The sequence below is a fragment of the Eriocheir sinensis genome, chromosome 9 (assembly GCF_024679095.1).
Source record: "Eriocheir sinensis breed Jianghai 21 chromosome 9, ASM2467909v1, whole genome shotgun sequence".
Classification (NCBI taxonomy): domain Eukaryota; kingdom Metazoa; phylum Arthropoda; class Malacostraca; order Decapoda; family Varunidae; genus Eriocheir; species Eriocheir sinensis.
Genome location: NC_066517.1, coordinates 15784225 through 15806676, shown reverse-complemented (window position 1 = coordinate 15806676; position 22452 = coordinate 15784225). Strand labels below are relative to the sequence as shown.

General features: G+C 41.6%; 1 protein-coding gene and 1 long non-coding RNA gene across 9 annotated transcripts in view; one reads left to right on the top strand and one right to left on the bottom strand.

The window, feature by feature from the left end:
- Positions 1-12923, top strand: part of LOC126995976 (uncharacterized) — a 14661-nt gene extending 1738 nt beyond the window's left edge. The window contains exons 2-5 of one of the 5 annotated variants that reach the window (XR_007750854.1): positions 5106-5190; positions 6143-6235; positions 9878-9970; positions 12814-12923. This is a non-coding gene — a long non-coding RNA (uncharacterized LOC126995976). Of the gene's footprint in view, positions 1-5105; positions 5326-6142; positions 6236-9877; positions 9971-12813 lie in introns of all 5 variants that reach the window. The other 4 variants (XR_007750853.1, XR_007750856.1, XR_007750858.1 and 1 more) reach the window with 4 other exon arrangements.
- LOC126995972 (RNA-binding protein NOB1-like) lies at positions 5540-21829 on the bottom strand. 4 transcript variants are annotated; one of them, XM_050855924.1, is made up of 11 exons: positions 21642-21829; positions 16750-16882; positions 16115-16329; positions 15365-15778; positions 14317-14395; positions 13815-14152; positions 13387-13506; positions 12771-12890; positions 12498-12633; positions 9645-9786; positions 5540-5659 (listed from the first exon to the last, which is right to left on the bottom strand). In XM_050855924.1, exons 1-10 carry the CDS (start codon positions 21699-21701, stop codon positions 9650-9652), a joined length of 1752 nt encoding a protein of 583 aa, XP_050711881.1. In that variant the 5' UTR covers positions 21702-21829; the 3' UTR covers positions 5540-5659; positions 9645-9649. The 4 variants fall into 4 exon arrangements, with proteins under 4 accessions (XP_050711881.1, XP_050711880.1, XP_050711879.1 ...); XM_050855923.1 differs by lacking the exon at positions 9645-9786 and adding an exon at positions 5910-6051; XM_050855922.1 differs by lacking the exon at positions 5540-5659 and adding an exon at positions 9277-9396.
- Positions 21830-22452: the final 623 nt, after the last annotated feature.

Genomic DNA, 22452 nt, shown 5'->3' with positions numbered 1-22452 from the left:
CCCGTACAGGTGCATAACACGCATATTTGTTGGCTGTTGGGGGGACGGGGGAGCCGGGTGTGCAGGGGAGGGAAGTGAATCAAGTGTAATTATTAAGTGTTGGTGTGTTGTGGTGACAAGTGATTGTGTGTTTGTTTTCTGAATGAGTCTATTGTATCGCAGTCTAAAATCTGATGAGGGAGGTTGTTCCAGTCACGTATGGTGCGTGGAAAGTATGAGTGCTTGTATTTTTTTATTTTTTTACAACAAAGGAGGCAGCTCAAGGGCACACACAAAAAAAACAATAATAAAAAAAAGCCCGCTACTCGCTGCTCCTAAAAAAGAAACAAAAGAGGTGGCCGAAAACAATATCAAATACGGGAGGAGAGGTGTCCTGATACCCTTCTCTTGAAAGAGTTCAAGTCGTAGGCAGGAGGAAATACAGATGAAGGAAGATTGTTCCAGAGTTTACCAGCGTGAGGGATGAAAGAGTGAAGATGCTGGTTAACTCTTGCATAGGGGTTTGGACAGTATAGGGATGAGCATGAGTAGAAAGTCGAGTGCAGCGGGGCCGCGGGAGGGGGGGAGGCATGCAGTTAACAAGTTCAGAAGAGCAGTCAGCGTGGAAATATCGATAGAAGATAGAAAGAGGCAACATTGCGGCGGAATTTAAGAGGTAGAAGACTATCAGTATAAGGAGGGGAGCTGATGAGACGAAGAGCCTTAGCCTCCACTCTGTCCAGAAGAGCTGTGTGAGAGGAGCACCCCCACACATGAGATGCATACTCCATACGAGGGCGGACAATGCCCCTGTATATGGACAGCAACTGTGCAGGGGAGAAGAACTGGCGGAGACGGTACAGAACGCCCAGCCTCGAGGAAGCTGATTTAGTAAGAGATGAGATATGAAGTTTCCAGTTGAGATTTTGAGTTAAGGATAGACCGAGGATGTTTAGTGTTGAGGAAGGTGATAGCTGGGTGTTGTCAAAGAATAGGGGATAGTTGTTTGGAAGATTGTGTCGAAAATATGCGTCAGTGTTAGTGTGATATGTTTGGTATTTATGGATGTGTGTGTTACGAGTACGTTGACTGTTTGCGTTGTGTAGGTATGTTTGTGGGTCAATGTCAATATGACTGTTTGTGATCTTGTACATAAGTGTAAGTGTGTGCTTGTCTGCGTATGTGAAGAGGTTCCATGTTTATCTGTTGTTTGATCCGTGTTGTGATGCCAGGCGTTCGAGTGTAATTGTTTGTAATGAACCTAGCCGCCTTGGTGTTGATTTGTTCTAACCTATCAATGTTTCTGTGTGTGTAAGGATCCCACACCGTGGAGCAGTATTCCAGTGTTGGTCTCACAAGTGTGTCATAAACTATGTGTTTAATGTCAGGTGGCACTGATATGGTCTATGTGAGCGTTGAATTTCAAGTTAGCTGAGAGATGGATACCAAGGTACTTGTGTGTGTGAACTGATTCTAAATCTGAATTGTGGAGAGTGTAAGTGTGATGGATGAGGTTGTGCGCTCTGGTGAATCTTAATAGTTTGCATTTGTCTGGTCGGAAATGCATCTGCCAGGTGCGTTCCCACCGCTCGAGGGCGTCCAAGTCGTTTTGTAGTAGTCTGCAGTCGTCACTAGTCTTTACTGCTCTAAACAGTAAACTATCGTCGGCAAATAGTCTAGCTAGGCGTTGATAGTGGAAGATCGTTATTGTACAGGAGGAAAAGAAGGGGACCTAGAACGGTGGCTTGTGGGACACCTGAAGAAACAGGGACAGTGTAAGATGAAGATCCGTCAAAAAGAACACGTCGAGTCCGGTTAGTAAGAACTAAGAAATGCAGTGATCAAGTGAAGAACAGGTCCTGAAATACCGTAGTATTTCAATTTTAATGTCAGTCTTTTGTGCGGAACTTTGTCGAAGGCTTTGGCAAAATCTAAAATAATAGTGTCAACTTGTTTAATGTCACGTCGGTCAAGTAGCCTCGTAATGTCGTGATATGTAGTAATGAGTTACGATTCACATGAGCGTTTAGGTCGAAAGCCGTGTTGCGAGTGTGTAAGGATGTTGTTTGTGTCAAGGTGATTCATTATGTGTTTGTGTATTATGTGTTCGAAAATTTTACATGGAATCGATGTTATAGTCTGTTCAGAGCATGAAGTCCGTTCAGGGTGGAGCTGGTATCGTCGTTTACCTCTACCCATGTTGCCAAATCAGCCTTCGTACATGCGTCTCTCTCTTATTTCCCATCCATGTGCTATTTGAAAGCGATATTTTATATATTCTGTATATAGTAAAGGAAGCTACATAGTACAATGAGTGTCGATGTTTAGGATTATAACAAGGATTTGTATAAATTCTATGACATGTGGCAGCGATTTTTTCCCATGTTGCCACGTTGTGGTGTTGGTAGTGGTGGTGGTGGTCGGTGTGTCCCCCTAGGTCCCTCCCCCGGGTCGAGAGGGAGAGAGAGAGAGAGAGATAAACAGGTGGGTTGTGGGTGGGTAGGCCGGGAGAGAGTGCTAATCTGATAATTGGCGGTCGAACTGGCAGCGCTGCACTCATGGGAATTCTGGAATCTGCCACACCTTGAACCGACTTCATGCTCCGAACAGACTATAGTGAGATGGGGCGATAATTGGCTGGGTCAGTCCTGTCACCTGTCTTAAATAAAGGATTAATATTTGCCAAAAGCCAGTCAGAGGGTAATGAGGTGGATGATAGTGATTGGGTGAATATGGCCTGAAGGATGGGGGCAAGGATGGGGGCAAAGGATTTAAGGATGAAGGCGGGAATATTGTCGGGGCCAGTGGATTTGGTTGTGTCGAGTCCTTTTAGTAATTTCTGTATTCCGTTAGTCGTGATGTCAAGGGGGGCTATCGGGGGGAAGGGGCTGTGTGGCATGTTTGGTGTCAGGTTGTGTTCTTGTGTGTACGTACATCGATTGGAACTGTGTGTTGAGTATTTGTGCGTTGTGTTGTGGGCTGGTTACTAATGTGTTAGTGTTGTCTTTAAGTGATGTAATCGTGTTAGTGTCATGTTTGCGCGCCTTAAAGAACCTGAAAAAGTTTCTTTTGTTATTTCTTACGTTGTCTGCGAGATAAGTTGCTATGTGTCTGCGTTCCGCTACTTTTATGTTTTTGGCAAATGTCTTTTGGTGTTTTTTGTAGGTGGTCCAATTATCTATTGTGTTGTATGTCTGCGCGCGTCTGTAGAGTCTTTGTTTCTTGCGATGTTGTCCCTGGAAAACCAGGGGAGTGTGTACCTACTAAAGTGTTTTAGTGGTATGTGTCTGTTCATTGAGGAGTGTATGGTGTGTTTCAGGTTGTTCCAGTTGGTGGAAGAAAGTCTTGTGTTTGGGTCAGTCGCAAAAAAGTCAAGTGCTGAAGGCAGTTAGGTCTTGTTTGATCATGTGTAAGTCAGCCCTTGAAAAAAGGAAAATCTGTCTGGGTCTCTGTTTATATCTAATCGGTCGGAGGTCAGCGTCAATGATGAGTATGTCGTGGTCACTAAGTCCTGGAACAACCCGAGTGTTTGTTAAGAATGTTGTTGGTGAGAAAAAGGTCGAGTGTGTGTGCTGTGGTCAAAGGGCCACCGTGGCCAGCGGAGCGAGTTACAGTATGTGTTCGTGTTGGCTGGAGCACTGTTTGTGAGAGTGAAAATGTATTTATGATGTCAATGAATGTGTCGTGTAGTTGGCGTCTGTTTGTGTGGGGAATAATGGGGTTGGGGGCGTCAGCATCAGCAGGAGGGTCAAATAGGGAGGTTCAGGGAGGTTGAAATCACCCGTGATCAAGATGTGTTTGTCTGCCTGTATGCGTGAAAGAGAAATTTGAAGGTTGTGTAAATAGTCTGTATTAGTAGAAGGCGGTCTGTAAAAAGCAGCAATAAGAAGAGATTTACAGTTGAAGTTTTGTAACTGGACCCAGGTGATTTCGCAGTCTGTGTCAAGGTCAGGCCTATGCTTAACACAAAGACCCGGCTTGGTGGCAATGACTTTGCTGAGGTCTGTCGGGCGGTCTTTACGGAATACTGTCATGCTAAAGGAGGGAGGGAAAATCTCACTACTGTCAACATCTGGGGTCAACCAAGTCTCTGTCCCTACTTTGTCAGGATTGTGTATAGTAATTAAGTGGCGCAATTGGGCTATTTTATTTTTTATGCTACGAAAGTTTATTGTAAGTAAACGGAGGGAAGTGTGGTTATGATGTGGTGGTAGAGGAAGGGAAGGGAGAGGTGAGGAAGGTGAAGATACAGAAGAAACGGGAGGGGGTGAAGAAGTAGAGGAGGGAGGTGATGAACAAGGGGAAGAAAAGGAAATAGGGACTGGGGAAAGTGAAAGAGTAGGATCGGGGGAGGGTGATAGGGCAGACCTGGGTGTGTTAGTAATGGGTAGATGGAAGCTGTGGGAGGGAAGACATGACATCGAGAACACAGGAATATAAGGAGTACAGACGAAGGTAGACGGGAGCTGGGGAGGGAAATAAATAGGAACATAGGAGTCATCCCCATGGGAAGAACTGGCTCCCCCTAGGACTCTCCCCCGTGCCAGGCAGCCACTACCGGGATGCTGCAGGGCTTGGATAGGTGTAGGTGTGTTTTGAGGTGTGCAGGAAGGTGCTGCTGGGGATGGGATAGGACAGGACTACTATTTTAGCAACAATATATTACCCTCCTTTGCAGCTGAGGGTTACTAAAAGACAAAAGTTGAAGGTATATTAATGACTATTAAGAACAGATGGACAACCAAAGTAACGGTGGCAAACCAGAAATTGTAAAAGTCAGGAGGGCAGAGACGAAATTAGAGCATTGCCAAAGCAGGATGGAGTACAACAACAAGATAGAGGTGAACACTGAGAAAGCCCTTTGGCCTGCAGTGAGCTAGTAATGGCTGAAGATGTGTTTGAAGGTCATGGGATTCAAGGAAATAAGTTTCTCCATTAGTTTCTTTGGGCATCAGCACCACGATCATACTCTAGAACCATTGGTGTGATTCATGTAGAATTTGATTAATGAGGTGGTTAGGGTTTTCCTTCTTGATTTTACTTTGCAGTCTGTGAAATTCCTTGTGGCATATATGTATATATTTACCTTCCTCATTTTTAGTCTACAATATCTTTATTTTTTTCAGAGACTATCACATTACGCAAACAGTGCTTCAGCATTCTGTGGCTCAATGCAACTCTGAAGGTGTTGCCATGCAGGACGTGGCCAGGGTAGTGTTGCAAGCCTTCTCAAGTAAAGTGGTTTTATCCAGTTCCATGACTGTCGTCAAGAGACACTTAGAGTAGGGCGAGTTGATCCTTGTTAGGGAAAGACTTTGAACTTACCATCAATCTGTGTGCGCACGTGTGAGTCATGTCTCTTTAACCGAGGCTTTCCTTAACAGGCTGAAGAGGGTAGTGATTGGACCCTGTACCCAAAGTGTGCCATCAAATACTATGATGAGAGAGATTGACTGATCGATCTATCTTTAATCTTAACATTCCAAAACAGCTTTAGATTGTAGTGTATGATTCATGCCCGGGTCATGTGCATTTTGTTGAATAGAATTGATACACAATATTAAATATTATTTTTATTTAACAAAGCTATTGACCAGCTGGATGAATAGATATATCTTGTAATTACTGTAGACTCCTGATGCCCAGCCGTTCCCTCCATCAGGACCACTGCCATGCCATTCTGTTGGAGAATCAGAGTACAGTGAGCTTCTTGTAAGTCTCCATAATAAGAATCTATGGTTCAGTCCTCTATTCCATTACAGGAGTTAATTCCCTTGTGTTTATAGATGTACTACAGTTTCTAAATTAATGTTGACATTAGTGGTGGTTCTCGCATTCATACCCACAGCATGGCAGTTAAGAAAGCTCACTTGAGAACTTTTTGTCTTGTCCTGTAATTTTTATAATTTCTCCCTTTTTTTTTTCCGTACCTTTCCTACTTCTTGCCAGTTCTTCTCTGGGGTTCATTAGGGTTTCTCTTCTCCCAGTAGAAGTGGTAGTGGTTCTTTCCTCCAATGTAACCCAACTGAGCTGCCCTCGAGTACACGTCCCTCACTGCAAACGGTGTCTGGTCTGTTGATAGAAGTATTAAACTGTGTGAGTGTTCATTGACTGGAAATTTGAATACAACGCTCTGTGTGGTTAACATTGTCTTAATTTGCAGATTTCCAAGAGAAAGAAGCCGAGGATGAAAGGGGAACAAAAACATCCTGTGAAATTACTTAACTTCAAGAATTGATAAGAATAAGAATTAAAGGTAAGAATTCTTTGATTTCTTGATTAAAAAAAAATATACGAGAATTAAAGATTTCAAACAGTACATTGATTGGGTCTTGAGCAAGTCTTCTTGCAGGCTGCCTTTCCATCCTTCCTATTTAATGGCAGAATCCAATGACTTAATCATGCCATGAGCTTTATGGGTGCCTCCTCTAATTAAGATTGTCTTTTACTGAAACAACCATAGCTGGGCACGATAACAGAAAACCTTTTTCCCGATAACCGATAACTGATAATGGAAAACCTTATCGGTGATAACCAATATTCGTTAACTGGAGACACAAATATAGGCGATAACCGATACCCGATATAAATCCACAATTCCGATAGGCGAAAACGATATTATTGATATTTCAAATAAAAAACATTGATGAATTCAAATTTTCATTATCTGTATCTAAGAAAACTTACAAAACCTGAAAACCACACGTTGACACGTACATATGGGCGGTAATACTAGAAACGCCTGAACCGGTGTTGTGTTATTTGGCGTCTCCGTCAAAAACTGGCGCTTTTCTTTACAAACACTGTTCTCTCGTGAACTGCGCATGCTCAGACCAGCAAGTGTAGGCCTGTACAGTCTCACAAAGCTTTTTAACCGTAATTAAGAGTTGCTGGAAGGCTGAATCAGACATACAGTACCACTACTACCATCCCTGCTGTTTCTAGAACGACACTCTGTACGAGTTGTATTTATATGTACAGAGCGTCGTTCTAAAAACAGCGAGGATGGTGGTATTGTTTGTCTGCTTCAGCCTCCAGCAACTCTTAATGTGTTAATAAGCTTTGTGAGACTGTACAGGGCTACACTCATAGCTGGGCGTTATCGCGATAAGTTATCGCGATACTTTATCGCTGATAACAGAATCGGATTATCGACCATCCGCTACTTATTTAAATATATATCGGTATCTTCGTTACTTTTGTAACCAAACTAGCGATAATCGCTACTTTTTTTCCGCCTCTCAGGAATTTTTTTTTGTTTCCTTACTGCGCATGCGTGGCCCGGTGTTGTATGAAAAAACTTCGGGGTATGAAATATCTTCGGTGATGAGATTTCATACTTGGGTCATGAAAATTAAAACACTTGGTTATTTTTTTTATGCTACTCAAAAATCAATATATCATAGAGAAAAATCATTTAACTTTGCCCCAAAAATGATAATTCACTGCCTCAAATTTGATATTCCATATTCGTTTGTGAGCATGTCATGGTATTGAAGGCACCCGGTGTTGTGTTATTTGGTGTCCCATCGTCAAAAGCTGGCGCTTTTGTGTACAAACACTAGTCTCTCGTGAACTGCGCAGTGCGCATGCTCAGACCATTAAGTGTAGACCTGTACAATCTCACAATGCTTTTTTAACACATTAAGAGTTGTTGGAAAGCTGAATCAAACATACAGTACCACCATCCTCGTTGTTTCTAGAACGACGTACACTCTGTACATATAAATACAACTCGTACAGAGTGTCGTCCTAGAAACAGCGAGGATGGTGGTAGTTGTACTATATGTCTGATTCAGCCTTCCAGCAACTCTTAATTACGGTTTAAAAGCTTTGTGAGACTGTACAGGTCTACGCTTGCTGGTCTGAGCATGCACCGTTCACGAGAGACCAGTGTTTGTAAACAATTTTTGACGGTGGGGACGCCAAATAACACAACACCGGTTCAGGCATTTCTAGTATTAACGTCCATATGTACGTGTCAACGTGTGGTTTTAAGGTTTTGTAAGTTTCCTAAAATACAGATAATGAAAATCTGAATTCATCAATGTAGTTCTATCTGAAATATCAATATAGTATCGTTTTCGCCTATCGGACTTATCGCTAGCTAGTATCGGAATTGTGGATTTATATCGGGTATCGGTTATCGCCTATATTTCTGTCTCTAGTTAACGAATATCGGTTATCGCCGTTAAGGTTTTTCATTATCAGTTAACGGTTATCGGGAATAAGGTTTTCTGTTATCGTGCCCAGCTTACGTACTACACTTACTGGTCTAAACATACGCAGTTCACGAGAGACCAGTGTTTGTACACAAAAGCGCCAGCTTTTGACGATGGGACACCAAATAACACAATACCGGGTGCCTTCAATACCATGGCATGCTCACAAACGAATATGGAATATCAAATTTGAGGCAGTGAATAATCATTTTTTGGGCTAAGTTAAATGTTTTTTCTCTGATATATTGATTTTTGAGTAACATAAAAAAAAATAACCTAGTGTTTTAATGTTGATGATCCAAGTATGAAATCTCTTCACCGAAGATATTTCACACCCCAAAGTTTTTTCATACAACACCGGGCGCCCGGGCCACGCATGCACTGTAGGGAGGAGACAATTTTTTTTTTTTTTTTTTTTTTGAGAAGCGGAAAAAAGTAGAGATTATCGCTAGTTTGTTTACAAAAGTAACGAAGATACCGATATTTAATTAAATAAGTAACGGATGGCCGATAACCCGATTTTGTTATCAGCGATAAAGTATCGCGATAACGCCCAGCTATGGAAACAACCCTTTGAACAGGGTTGACTTAGAGGTACAGGTAACTCTCAATTTACGCGAGTATGGTCGACGCGTTTTTTAAATAACGCAAAGACTGAGTGCCTGAGTGGATATCTCAGTGATATAGATATTCTCTCTCTCTCAAAGATCTTTCTCTTTCTCTCCTCTCCTCTCTCTCTCTCTCTCTCTCTCAAGTAAAGTGGTTTTATCCAGTTCCATGACTGTCGTCAAGAGATTCTTAGAGTAGGGCGAGTTGATCCTTGTTAGGGCAAGACCTTGAACTTACCATCAATCTGTGTGCGCACGTGTGAGTCATGTCTCTTTAACCGAGGCTTTCCTTAACAGGCTGAAGAGGGTAGTGATTGGACCCTGTACCCAAAGTGTGCCATCAAATACTATGAGGAGAGACTGATTGATCTATCTTTAATCTTAACATTCCAAAACAGCTTTAGATTGTAGTGTATGATTCATGCCCGGGTCATGTGCATTTTGTTGAATAGAATTGATACACAATATTAAATATTATTTTTATTTAACAAAGCTATTGACCAGCTGGATGAATAGATATATCTTGTAATTACTGTAGACTCCTGATGCCCAGCCGTTCCCTCCATCAGGACCACTGCCATGCCATTCTGTTGGAGAATCAGAGTACAGTGAGCTTCTTGTAAGTCTCCATAATAAGAATCTATGGTTCAGTCCTCTATTCCATTACAGGAGTTAATTCCCTTGTGTTTATAGATGTACTACAGTTTCTAAATTAATGTTGACATTAGTGGTGGTTCTCGCATTCATACCCACAGCATGGCAGTTAAGAAAGCTCACTTGAGAACTTTTTGTCTTGTCCTGTAATTTTTATAATTTCTCCCTTTTTTTTCCGTACCTTTCCTACTTCTTGCCAGTTCTTCTCTGGGGTTCATTAGGGTTTCTCTTCTCCCAGTAGAAGTGGTAGTGGTTCTTTCCTCCAATGTAACCCAACTGAGCTGCCCTCGAGTACACGTCCCTCACTGCAAACGGTGTCTGGTCTGTTGATAGAAGTATTAAACTGTGTGAGTGTTCATTGACTGGAAATTTGAATACAACGCTCTGTGTGGTTAACATTGTCTTAATTTGCAGATTTCCAAGAGAAAGAAGCCGAGGATGAAAGGGGAACAAAAACATCCTGTGAAATTACTTAACTTCAAGAATTGATAAGAATAAGAATTAAAGGTAAGAATTCTTTGATTTCTTGATTAAAAAAAATATACGAGAATTAAAGATTTCAAACAGTACATTGATTGGGTCTTGAGCAAGTCTTCTTGCAGGCTGCCTTTCCATCCTTCCTATTTAATGGCAGAATCCAATGACTTAATCATGCCATGAGCTTTATGGGTGCCTCCTCTAATTAAGATTGTCTTTTACTGAAACAACCATATGAATAGGGTTGACTTTGAGGTACAGGTAACTCTCAATTTATGCGAGTTTAGTTTATGCGTTTTTGAAATAACGCGAAGACTGAGTGCCTGAGTAGATATCTCGGTGATATGGATATTCTCTCTCTCCACTGAATGAAGTGAATTTTTATTTTTTGATAGAAACCTACCTCTTGTTTGATTTACACGACCTCTTCAAGGACACAATACTCGTGTAAATCGAGAGTTACCTGTAGCATGCTCTATGGCCAAAACTGGTGTTCATGGACTATGCAGGTCATGAAGTAAACGCCAACTCAACAGTGTCATTACAGTGATTCTGTGAAGACACTTATTACCAAAGGTGTTCATTTGCAATGTACAGCTGCTAAAAGTACTCGGCCCAACATGCCGTCTGCCCATCCACATCTGACATAAAGCTCAGATTTGCTGTTCAGATATTGCTCATCTGAGTGGAAGGTTTGAAGCAGAGCTTCTTCAGGGCTCAATTGGCAGGTGGAGGTCATTTGCCTTGAGAAGACCCTCAACATCCTCAGTGAGTCCTGACATACCTATCCTTGTTTCTCAAGAGAACTGGTACTATCTCCCCTAAGGCAAAGCCAATCATCCTCAGGTGCTCTCTAATGCACTCCTTTGCAGCTTCAAATTCGAAGGTATCCCACATATCTGCAGGGTCCTAAAGGGGGCCAAGGACATTAATCTGTTTTGACTCATTGCATATTCATAAGCACATGCTTAAAGTCTTCAGTTTCTCAAGATGAAACTTAGTTTGGTTCCTTAAGATTTTTCTTGACCTGACATGAAGCTTGAGTGTACAAACAAGGATTTAGTAAGCTCTACATGACTAAAGGTGAAGACAAACAAGATGGCATTGCACGATGTAAACAAAAGTTGAGGCAAAAGCAGTCCATGGATCCTGACATAAGTTACCTAATGCTGGTTATAAATGAGGCCTATCTGCCTCAGTCAGCAGAAGAAAGAACTGTCATAGACTGGCGGGACTCTCACTCACCTTACTCTGCAGTTAATTCCCCACTGTTATATATACCAATATGTTCTAGTGGAATATTCATAGTGATGGGTATTGGACTCTCAGGAAGTTGAGCAAGGAAAGAGGCAACAGATGCCTCCACACTACTGAGGCAACCTGTGCGCCACTCTTCCAGAAAAAAGATTATATCAGAAAACAAAGCACAAGGGGAGCTGTTAACCCCTTCACTACGGCCAGGCCAAAACAGCGCCCCGCGCCCCAAATTTCAAATGTCGCTATTGAATATAACAAGTTTAAAGCCATAAACTCAACATGCAGAATTAAATGGTGCACATAAAGAAACATAAATTAATTGATAATTTTGAGATGTAAGTATAAATGTAGAGATAAAGTAACTCGTACACTGGCTAAAGTGAGCCAGGACGCAGTATGCGTGTCCTCGGATATGGTACGGGGCACGCAAGGACGTAGTATACGTGTCCTCATGTTGAAGGGGTTAAATTATACATGCCCATTCATCACCGCACTTCCATGTTGCAGTGGTTAGTTTCTTAACTATGAAAGTACAGGTTTGGGTTCAAATCCCAGCTTAGGCAGTCAGCATACAGCGTGCCCAGGTGTTCAACCTTCCTTTCAGGATAGTCAATCAATGTGAACCTGGGGAAGGTGAACTGTGGTAACCCAGATGCTACAATGGCTTTGTGTCGGGTGAATGGATTCTCTCCTACCACAGGGTCAAAGGGCAATGTTATATAAACGATTCCCACAACGAATTTTTAGTCAGCAAACGATTTCTCAGAACATAATCCATATCAAAATCAAGGTTTGCCTGACAAAGAATGCACCTTACACAGCACTGGAACCAAAGGTTTGTGCCGGCATCACTGCCCAACTTGCCCCTAAAGGTCTATAGGGGGAAATGCAGCTCACCTTTTTGCCTTCCTCCCAAGCTCAGCTCTGTGGGTGTAGCTGCAACTTTACTTTACCTGTAGTCATGGCAGGTGACTTTCAACAGCAAGACAATTTTTCTCATTACTGACTTGCAAGTCCCCTACCCTGACTGAACAAAGTAAAGTTGCAGCTACCCCCACAGAGCCAGGGGTAAAGGGCGAGTTGCATTCCTCCTTGTAGACCTTAAGGTGGGGCGGGGCAATGACGCCAGTGCATTGGTTTCATTCCAGTGCAGGTCGTCATATTATTGACTTGTAGAAAGAATGATAAAGGGGCAGCTTTTCAAAACTACGCTGCACCCTGTGGAAAAAAGGAGTCCAAAGAATTGTTGACAAACCAAAAATTGGCTTGATGTCTGCAATAAGTAAACAGTGATATTTACCTGGATTGTAATCTTCATGTAGAGGGTTGAGTTTCTTTTTGCTCATGTTGCTGGAAAACCTCTTGGCCTCGCGCTGGTCCTCCACAAGGATGGGATTACGACCATGCTTTCCTCCCTTGGGCATGGGAAGGGAGTACTGGCGGGACATGGTGGAAAGTAGAACACTGTGATAAGCATGTATAGGGAGAAAAAAAGCAGCTATCCACTTGTACACATGCACTAAATAGCTCTAAATACCTTTTTATAATATCCAAAAAACCTTCCTCAGCTTACCTTCATTCCTTTTCTGTTTATTGGCTTCTTGGTGTTTATCCAGATCCGCTGCGTGCCGTCAGGGTCCAGCGTCACTGATACCTTCTTCAGGGTCTTGTTGCCGCAGTGGGGACAGAAGATCTGAGGAAATAATAAATATAAAGAAACCGCCAATGCAAAAGAAGACTCATTTCTTCCTGGTGCATTATAATAATGACTATGAATAATACAAAAGATTTTTCAAAAAAGAGGTTGGAGAATAATACTAATTAGGACTTAAAAAAGTCTGAAGTGCAAATTAATTCTGTACTGATCCACTGTTCAAGTATGCATCCAGATTTCAGACAAGGTTTAATGGTTGCAACTATGAGTCTCCCTCTTCTATTTTCTCAGATGATAATAATGTATCAAGTTTTGTGATTTAGTTTTCTTTTTGTCATCTAAATATTTGTCAAAGGTAGTTTTAAATATCAATAATACATGGGGAAATAGAAAATAAAAAGTTGACAAAATATCAAATAGGAAACTGAAAAGATAAGCCTTAACTGGGAGATTCCAGAAGAATGCATGCAAGACAAATGCTTGAGTTGACACACTGATGGGTGATGGGAGACAGACAGCCCACTGCCTACACTACCTTCTCCATGACTGAGGTTGTCTTGAAGCAAGCGTAGCAGCGCAGGATGTAGGTCTTGAGGCGCTTGATGATCTTTCCGTCCACACCCATCACTGACAACCCGATGTGTTTCAAGACGTTCTGTGGTATGGAATAAAAGTTTACATTCACAAAAAAAATGTTCATATTCCTGTTAGGTGTGGAAAATGGATAGCATTCACTTGAAAGCATATTCTTGATAAAATAGAACAAAATAAAAGGCATTTCCTCTAATTATAAATACCACTGATTTATTCATAAGGATAGACTTTTATAGCTTTGATTTGACTATGATACAATGGTAACAGATAGCCTACTCTTTCTTCCCTGACTAAACTACCCTACATCACAAAATATTCTCTTCACAGCACCTTGCTAGCCATCTTGCACCAGGAACTTAGAATACACACCTGCACAGCAAAGTCTCCCGTGATGCATGCCACCTTAACTTCTCTCTCCTCCTCTTCTTCCTCCTCCGGGGCACCAAAGAAGTTCTTTCTAGTCTTGTGTTTCTTTATGTTTTTGCAAGTAATCCAGCCACCACCATCATCATCGTCATCTTCCTCCTCCTCTTCCCTTTCATTTACATTTTCTTCTTCCCCTGCCTCTTCATTCTCACTCAACCCATCCTCTTCATTCTCTTCCAGCCCATCTTCTACACACTCAGCATGTATTAGGCTGTCATTGCCAATGCTTCTTTCACTGCATTTATCTTCTGCATCTTGTGTCATGTCATTCTCTTTCCTCTCTGTCAAGACAAAGGTAAAATTATTCACTTGGGAATCATAATACATTCCCCAAACATGTGGAAAAAAAGCTCATCACTGATCTCCATATTCTACTTGTGTGTATGTATAACTCTGTAACATGACCACTATGATACACTAATAAAGGGCCCGTTGTGGTCATCACCTGTGGTTTCTGTGTCCTCTGGGTGAGGGACGGCCTGGTGGTCTGTGTCAGCTTCTTCTGGCACACTCTGCTCCTCTCCCTGTAACACAAAACTGAATGAGAGATGTGAAAAAATGAGGAATGTTAAAAAATGTTGGGTGCAATAATATATAACTGGATACTGCAATGACACTCAAATTGGCAAGATCAACATGAGAACACTATGAATACTGCTATGATTTGGTTTCTAACTTCGGAATCAAATCATCGAGGTGTGGTCCCAATCACATGCACTCATGATAAATGTTAAAAACTGAATTTATAGCTCTTATAACTTCAAACATACAAAAAAGGAAACTCAGGAAATGAACAAATCCAACATGGGCACTAAAACAAATGATCCTCCTAAGGAAACCACAAAAGCATTGAAGCCACAGATAATGATCATATGACCAAGCTCCCTGAACAGGCTGGCTGGCATGTGTAAAATACATCAACAGCAACATCTTCACCACAGCAGCAGGCTGGGAGGCCTAAAAGGGCAATACCATATGATCTAGTATTGACAGGAAGCATAGCTTTTACATCCAAGATGGAATCAATCCTCTACTTAAGAACTACTTCCTATTATTTTTGGCATTTGTAAGCAGAGCCATTACCGTGTGATATGTGTTTGGCTAAGCTTTGCCATCTAATCTATACCCTTAACTAAATAATGCTCCTTTAGCCTCCCTGGCCAGTGTCCAGCAAAGATGTTACCAAGGATTATTTGGATGTTACAGCTGGAACTTCTTCTTAAGACTAAACACATAATTACATAAAAAATACAAAACAGTTAACAAATTAAAAAAAAAATGTTTCTTGCAAATTAGGTGCAAAATTACTAGCATGCACAGGTAATCAATCATGTCAGCATGTGGATTTTATCATTAGTGAATTCAATTACTGGAAATAAAAATAAAGATTACAAAATTGTTTGGTCTACAGTGACTGACTCACACAACAAAAAAGAAGAGAGAACACTCAGTCTACAAAATAAAATAATCTCAGCCATTATTTTGGTTCTCGCCTTCACTTCATCCATGAGACCATGAAGAACATCCTCCACCGTCTGATAACTTGTTGGAAGGGATGCCTCCTCTGCCTCTGAGAAGCTGGCTACGTGCACGGCCCACCTCCTGACATGAGGAAGTGTGTCTGGGACAGGGCTGAGAATAGCACTATGAAGGGATGCATCTTTGGCTTGACATTTGCTCAGTCCCTCAATAGTAGTGCAAAATTGTGGGTATTGTCTGATCAATGCCTTATGGAGGTTGAGATCTGTTCTTGAGAGGGTATAGCCCAGGACATAGGAGTGGTGTAGGAGGAATGAGTTCAGTCTGTTGAGATGCTGCTCAGCAATGCATGGGAGTGCTGAGGGGCCTGTCTTCACTGCATCCCTTGGTGGAGTGCTGCTAGTCCAAGAATCCTGCCCCCCATCACACTACAGGCAGACAGCGATGGTCACAGGGCAACAATTCAGTCAGGAATATGTATATTCTAACACTTCATCAGGGAATCCTGGAAAACTCTTTGACTGAGGGTCCCTTATGAGGCTTTAAAAGATAAACCTAAAATTATTCTTGCATAACTGGCAATAATAGTAAAATTGCCACACCTCATGACACAAGATAAATGAATTTGGAAATATCTCCCCTCTGGCATTGCAGTTTACCCCAAACCACTAGTCTCCCTGATTATATTACACACGTTGTACCCTAAAACTGCCATGACAACTCTAGAATAAGACACAATGAGGGTTAGTTAGTTTTGTCATTACCTCTTCGGGTGGGTCGTTGAACTCCTCCGGGCCTCTTCTCTGCCTCCTGCTGCCCTTGGTGGCAGCACTCTCTGTGATGATCTTGCGAGGCTCCTTGTTGAGGTGGTCTGCGTTCCCCTGCACCTCCACTTCCAGCTCATAGGTAAGTGCCAGGATCTTGATGTCAGCCAGAGACAGGCTGGCGTAGTCTCCAGTTTTCTTGGAGAATTCATTGACTGCAGTGTAGAAAGCAGACCAAAAGATAAAATGCAGCACAAACATCACACAAAATATATTGTAATAGAATGAAATATATTGACCCTTAACCAGCAGGAACTATACAGGTACATTTTAATTTCAATGGCTCCATCTAACTCTTGTTGTATTCCTAATTTTAAAAGTATAATTATTAATAGATTACCGGACACCACTCATTTTGACTTCAACTCCTCAGAATCCTATGATATTGACAAACCATTCAATATCTTTAAGGAAATCTACATACATAAAAGAAAAAGATAAAAAAGTACTGAGAGTAACTGGAAACCCTTTAAACACTGATACCCATACTTATCTGAACCAAAAAATCTGAAAACTTATCAACAAGGAATAAAAATCACAAACAGGGCAGCTGCCGCCATTTCTAAGGTGATTACCAAATTTTATCGACTGAGGTAGAGGCTGGCGCATGGTGATAGGGAAGGGTAGAGCCTCCACCCGACGCCTCGCCTCCTTGTCTCTTATCTCAGCAATGACCTCTGGCACACTGCACAGGGTCTCTCCATACTCCTGAAATGCAATACAGGTGGGTAATTACCCTGAAAAGAATAATACAGCAAATCCTCTAAGGTACTGGAGGTTGCTAAAAATTGATTTCCTTAAAAGAAATACCACCATATATTGGCATAATAAGCTCCTTTTTCTTTACTGCCTGTACTGACTATATTCTATATAAAAAATAAATATTATAAACAGTAATCGTGTTATATAAGAATATTAGTATCAAAAGTTATATAACTAAAACCCACATTAATTCCATTTTGTTTCTAAGGCTACTGCTATTTGTATGGTAAACTTTGAGATCATAATAAATATGAATATAATCATTTTCATATGATATTATTCAAATTAAAACCATCAATATTCCTCTTTTCACTGCCTGTAAACTCAAGACTTTAATTTTGTACTGATTCTTAATGAACCTTTCAAGTCCCGAACCCTCACTCTCGTTCCACACAAAAAAGCTCTGAAGTTTTCCATCTCCTGCTTCAGACTGTCAGTAAAAGCTGCCATGCCCATGTGGGGAAGATAAAACACCATCTCTATCCAGCATGAAATTCATGCCGTAAAAATCTGTCCCAATTATTAATGAAAGACCATCTGTTACTCTTGCAATGATCAGCATATTTCTGTGCGGCAAGACACTGCACACCACCAGCACACCCCCAAGGTCATTAATTTACCTCAAAGTTTTCCTGTAGCTATCTCTTGCACAACTCCTTACTCATAACCTTGTCTATGTCATTCGCTCCAGTGATGAAATCCACAATGGGTGTGCCACTGTTTTCTGGCAAACTTAGCTACTCCATTTCTGGTTGCCAAAAAGAAAACTACAATAGAAGCACACAAATGACACAATAGTTGAGAATATCAAGTGAAATTCATGGTAATGGGGCACATTCATCTTTAGCAGGTGTCAGCACCGCTAGAGCCATAGAGCCCACGAAGCTTGAGCTATTTTTTCAATTATGGTAAATTACCTATGTTTCTTTGGGACTTGCAACAATTACATTTCAATATGTGACACTATTGTTAATAAAAATGTAGCTGATCATTCTCATTGTTTAATTTATTGGTAAATGAGATGAAATATAAATGCTGTTCAGCACTCTCCTCATCCAAAATCGTTCTTGCATGAAAGACGTGAAATCAAGCAGAAATGAGCTTTTAATTTTTTTATTTACATTACATTATATGATGAGTACCGGCTTAGGGTTCATCAATGTTGCCTTTGATGAAATTTATCAAAAACATTTGGGCATCAGGCATCTCGACAGAAAGCGAACCTCCTTTGTTTTTTGTCTGTGTGTAACATTGGTTCTCTTCAAGTGTTTTCGTCCACTCACAACTACTGGCCTTAAATGCCATCACCTTTGACCTTCCCACACTCCTTGTAGCAGCAGGCATCCACCCAAGGTCTTGGTTCATCTCACACAACAAGCAGCAGTCAGTTGAGGGCGGAGTACAATATGCTGGGAACGGAAGCATCACTGAGACACAAACACCTGCCTTCATAGTGTTGGGGGGGAGGGATTTATCGAGATGCCTGACGCCCTAATGTTTTTGATGAATTTCGCTGAAGGCGACATTGATACACCCATGGCAGGTACTTAGCAAATATTGTAATGTAAATAGAAATTTTATAGAGCCCATTTTTGCTTATTTTCAAAGGGCTTTCATGCAAGAACAGTTTTAGATGAGGGGAGGCTGCCTGACAGCATTTATATTTTCTCTCGTTTACCAATATATAAAACAACGAGAATGATCAGCTACATTTTTATTAACAATAGTGTCACTTATTATATTGAAGTGTAATTGTTGCAATGTCACCTCTATTTCTCAATATTCTTCTAGTTGTCAAAAACGTTGGTATTATTAGAATAATAAAATCCAACTGGAAATAGTAAAACCTCAAGGGTCAAGCCCCCACAGGAAGGTTACAAATACATATTTACCCATACATTGGTGACCATAAAAAATTCTTGCCTGATATGCCTTAAAAGATGCATGAATATATAATTGCATCCTCCCTGTAGGCTTGTTTAATTGAAGCCTGGGTTTCTGGATAAATGGATACCTGGATGTCAGTCTGGCCCTGTGTAGCAGGGTAAAAAAGCCTTGGTAAAATTCAAGAAGTACACCCAATGCCTGACATGGCCACTATTAAACCTGAGTGCTGCCACTCATGTTTTATTAAACCTCACTGAAACCTAACTGATAGTAACATATTGCTGTTTAAGAGTAACCTACTGCCACTGATATAGTAAACAATCTCCATAAAATAGTAACATATTGCCACTCAATACAATCACCTCTCAAAAACGAGTAATTTGAGACGGTAAAGCAATACATCAGTGTGATGTATGTGTAAAGGTATTCCACACAGCAGAGTGAGGCAAGTATACACCACTGCCAATTTATCAAACTAGTACTTAAATTGTTAGCTTATCCCAATAGACAGTAACTCAGCTTCTGGGGATTATTGATGAGAGGGAAGCCTACTGATTCTGAGACAGTGACTGCTTATTTCTGGACAAAATATGATGCTTTTTAAAGAAGACAGCATTTTTTTCCAAAAATCACTAAATGATTGACTTTTTAATGCCTGCTGTGCACCCGGCGCTGCTCTGCTCCCACCCATTACCACTGGCCCACGTAGTGGACTTTCCCCCACTGCTGCTTTGTCCCGTCCGGCGCTGTGTATTTCCGCTGCCCCACACTGCATGCTGAATAAATTTAAACTAACCTAACCTAACTTAACCTAATGGGGGGCTTAGCCCCCCTCCACCCCCTTAACAGGGGGGCTTGCCCCTTACGACCCCCCTTCTATTTTCTAGAAGTTATTTGGGTAAAGATTAGTTTTAGTACTGTACTACCGTGTCAGTATTTCATTACCTACCTTATGAAACATCACTAGCTATTCATATATCTTTTCTACAAACATTCAACAATCATGGAAACGCTTTCAAAATCCACTTCAAGGACTATTTATTGTTGAAAATAGGGGATAATATTCAATAAATTGCAGCCTCCTTTGGTGGCGGCTCGCAGACGGTTTAGGGTGGAGGAGCATATTTGAACTACTCCAACCGATCTTTACGATCACCGCGGCTGCCGCCAAAGGAGCCTACACTTTCGTGAATATTATCCCCTATTTTCAACAATAAATAGTCCTTGAATTGGATTTTGAAAGCATTTCCATGATTGTTGAACATTACATAAGAACATAGGGAAACTGCAAGAGGCCGGGTGGCCTACACAGGGCAGCTCCAGAATTCCCCCCACTACTCACGATAGGTGAGGTGTAGTTTCAGGGGTTACAGGTAGAGGCTTGATCCTTGTTATACCGGCGGTACTATGCACGCACCAGTACCCTGCCACCTTACTGCACCCACACCTCACTGCCACCTGTCGTCCTCGTCCATGTAGCTATCCAGTCTACTCTTAAAACAAGCTGTCGTCCCTGCACTAACTATGTGATTGCTGAGTCTAATCCATTCCCCCACCACCCTATTACTAAACCAATGCTTGCCTATATCTCTCCTAAATCTATACTTTTCTAATTTAAATCCATTACTGCGAGTTCTATCCTGCTGGCTAATTCTCAGTACTTTACTTATATCACCTTTGTTGTAACCCTTGATCCATTTGAATACTTCTATCAGATCTCCCCGCCCTCTACGTCTTTCTAGTGAATGTAAGTTTAGATGTTTCAGCCTATTTTGATATGGGAGGTTCCTCAGCCCCTGAATCATCTTGGTCATCCTCCTCTGAACTGATTCTAGCAAGATGATGTCCATTCTGTAGTGTGGGCACCAATACTGGACAGCATTATCTAAGTGTGGCCTAACTAACGCTAAATAGAGTCTGAGGATGACCTCTGCACTCCTGTTGGTTACCGTCCTGTTAATAAAGCCTAATACCCTGTTAGCCCTATTCCTTGCACTAATACATTGCTTCCTTAGTTTTAGGTCAAAGTTCACTAACACTCCCAAATCCCTTTCACACTCAGACCTGCCTATCGCTGTGGAGTCTAAACTATACCCGTGTAATGGGTTGCATGTTCCTACACTAAGTATGCTACACTTGGTGATGTTAAAATTCATCTGCCATTTCTCTGACCAAGCTGACAGTTTGTTGAGATCTTCCTGCAGTGCTCTAGCATCCTCCCCTGTCCTAATAGTGCATCCTATTTTGGTGTCATCTGCAAATTTACCTATGTCACTAGTTATCCCATTGTCTATGTCACTGATGTAGATAATGAGTAAAAGTGGGCCTAAAACTGAACCTTGAGGAACCCCACTGGTAACATTACCCCATTTGGATTTTTTACCGTTAATGGTAACCCTCTGTTTCCTGTCGCTAATCCACACCTTAATCCAATCAAATACCTTCCCTCTTATCCCATGAGCCCTGACTTTATTTAACAGTCATTACATTTACATCATTACATTTGTAGAAAAGATATATGAAGAGCTAGTGATGTTCCATAAGGTAGGTAATGAAATACTGGCACGGTACTAAAACGAATCTTAACCGTTATTTGTTACTGCACTGCCTTCAGGGACCAAAACGGAATCCATATTGTAAGTATTAACTCCCAAAGAGGTGGCTAGGAACCCTCTCGTCAATAATATCCCAGCTTCCCTGTGCCTAGAAAATGTACATATCAGCCCCAGTGCAGGTCTCCTCTGTGCGGCGGCTGCGGCCAAACCTATGATAATCTTTCACGCTCTCCTTCCACTGCGCCACACCGCACGCCACCCACCCATAGCGGCACATGCGTCACCAGGGCCGCCGTGTCCACCACCAGGTACTGCGGCTTCATCCTCCTCCTCCTGTGGGGCTGCACGTCCTTATCTTCCTCCTCCTCGCACTCCAGCACTAAATTCAACGTGAGTGTGTGTGTGTGTCCGCCGCCCCTCCGCCTCCACCACGTGTCTCAATAACAACAAACCGCCAGGCACAATCTCAAACCACAGCTGATTATTTTCTTTCTCTTCTTATTTCACTGCGACGGCTCTGTGTTTCGAGGCGTATTGTTCATATAAAGAAGACAGTAATGGTATGCACGTTGAGGCTATTTTGTATATGGTTTAGTGTTTTAATCCTGAACATCCCATAACCAAGACGGGACTCTAGTTTGGTCCCTTTAAAAGAGAGAGAGAGAGAGAGAGAGAGAGAGAGAGAGAGAGAGAGAGAGAGATTTACGTAGATTTACATAGAAAATCAGACCACACAGACCCCATGGTCCAGACTTGGTGGTCTGTCCTTAAACCTAAGTGATTTTACATTAATCAGAAGACTCCAAAACGTTGCATTTCTACTCTAGTTGATATTAAGTTGAAGGAAGTGACGGTCGAGCTTATTTTTGAAGGAGTCAATCGTGTTACACTGGACCACTGATGGTGGAAGCTTATTCCATTCTCGCACTATAACGTTGGTGAAGAAAAATTTGGTGCAGTCTGAATTTACTTGTCTACATCTGAGTTTTACGCCATTGTTCCTCGTGCGCAAAGTGTCATCGATCATAAACAATGTTGATCTGTCTACATTCGTGAAACCATTAAGTATTTTAA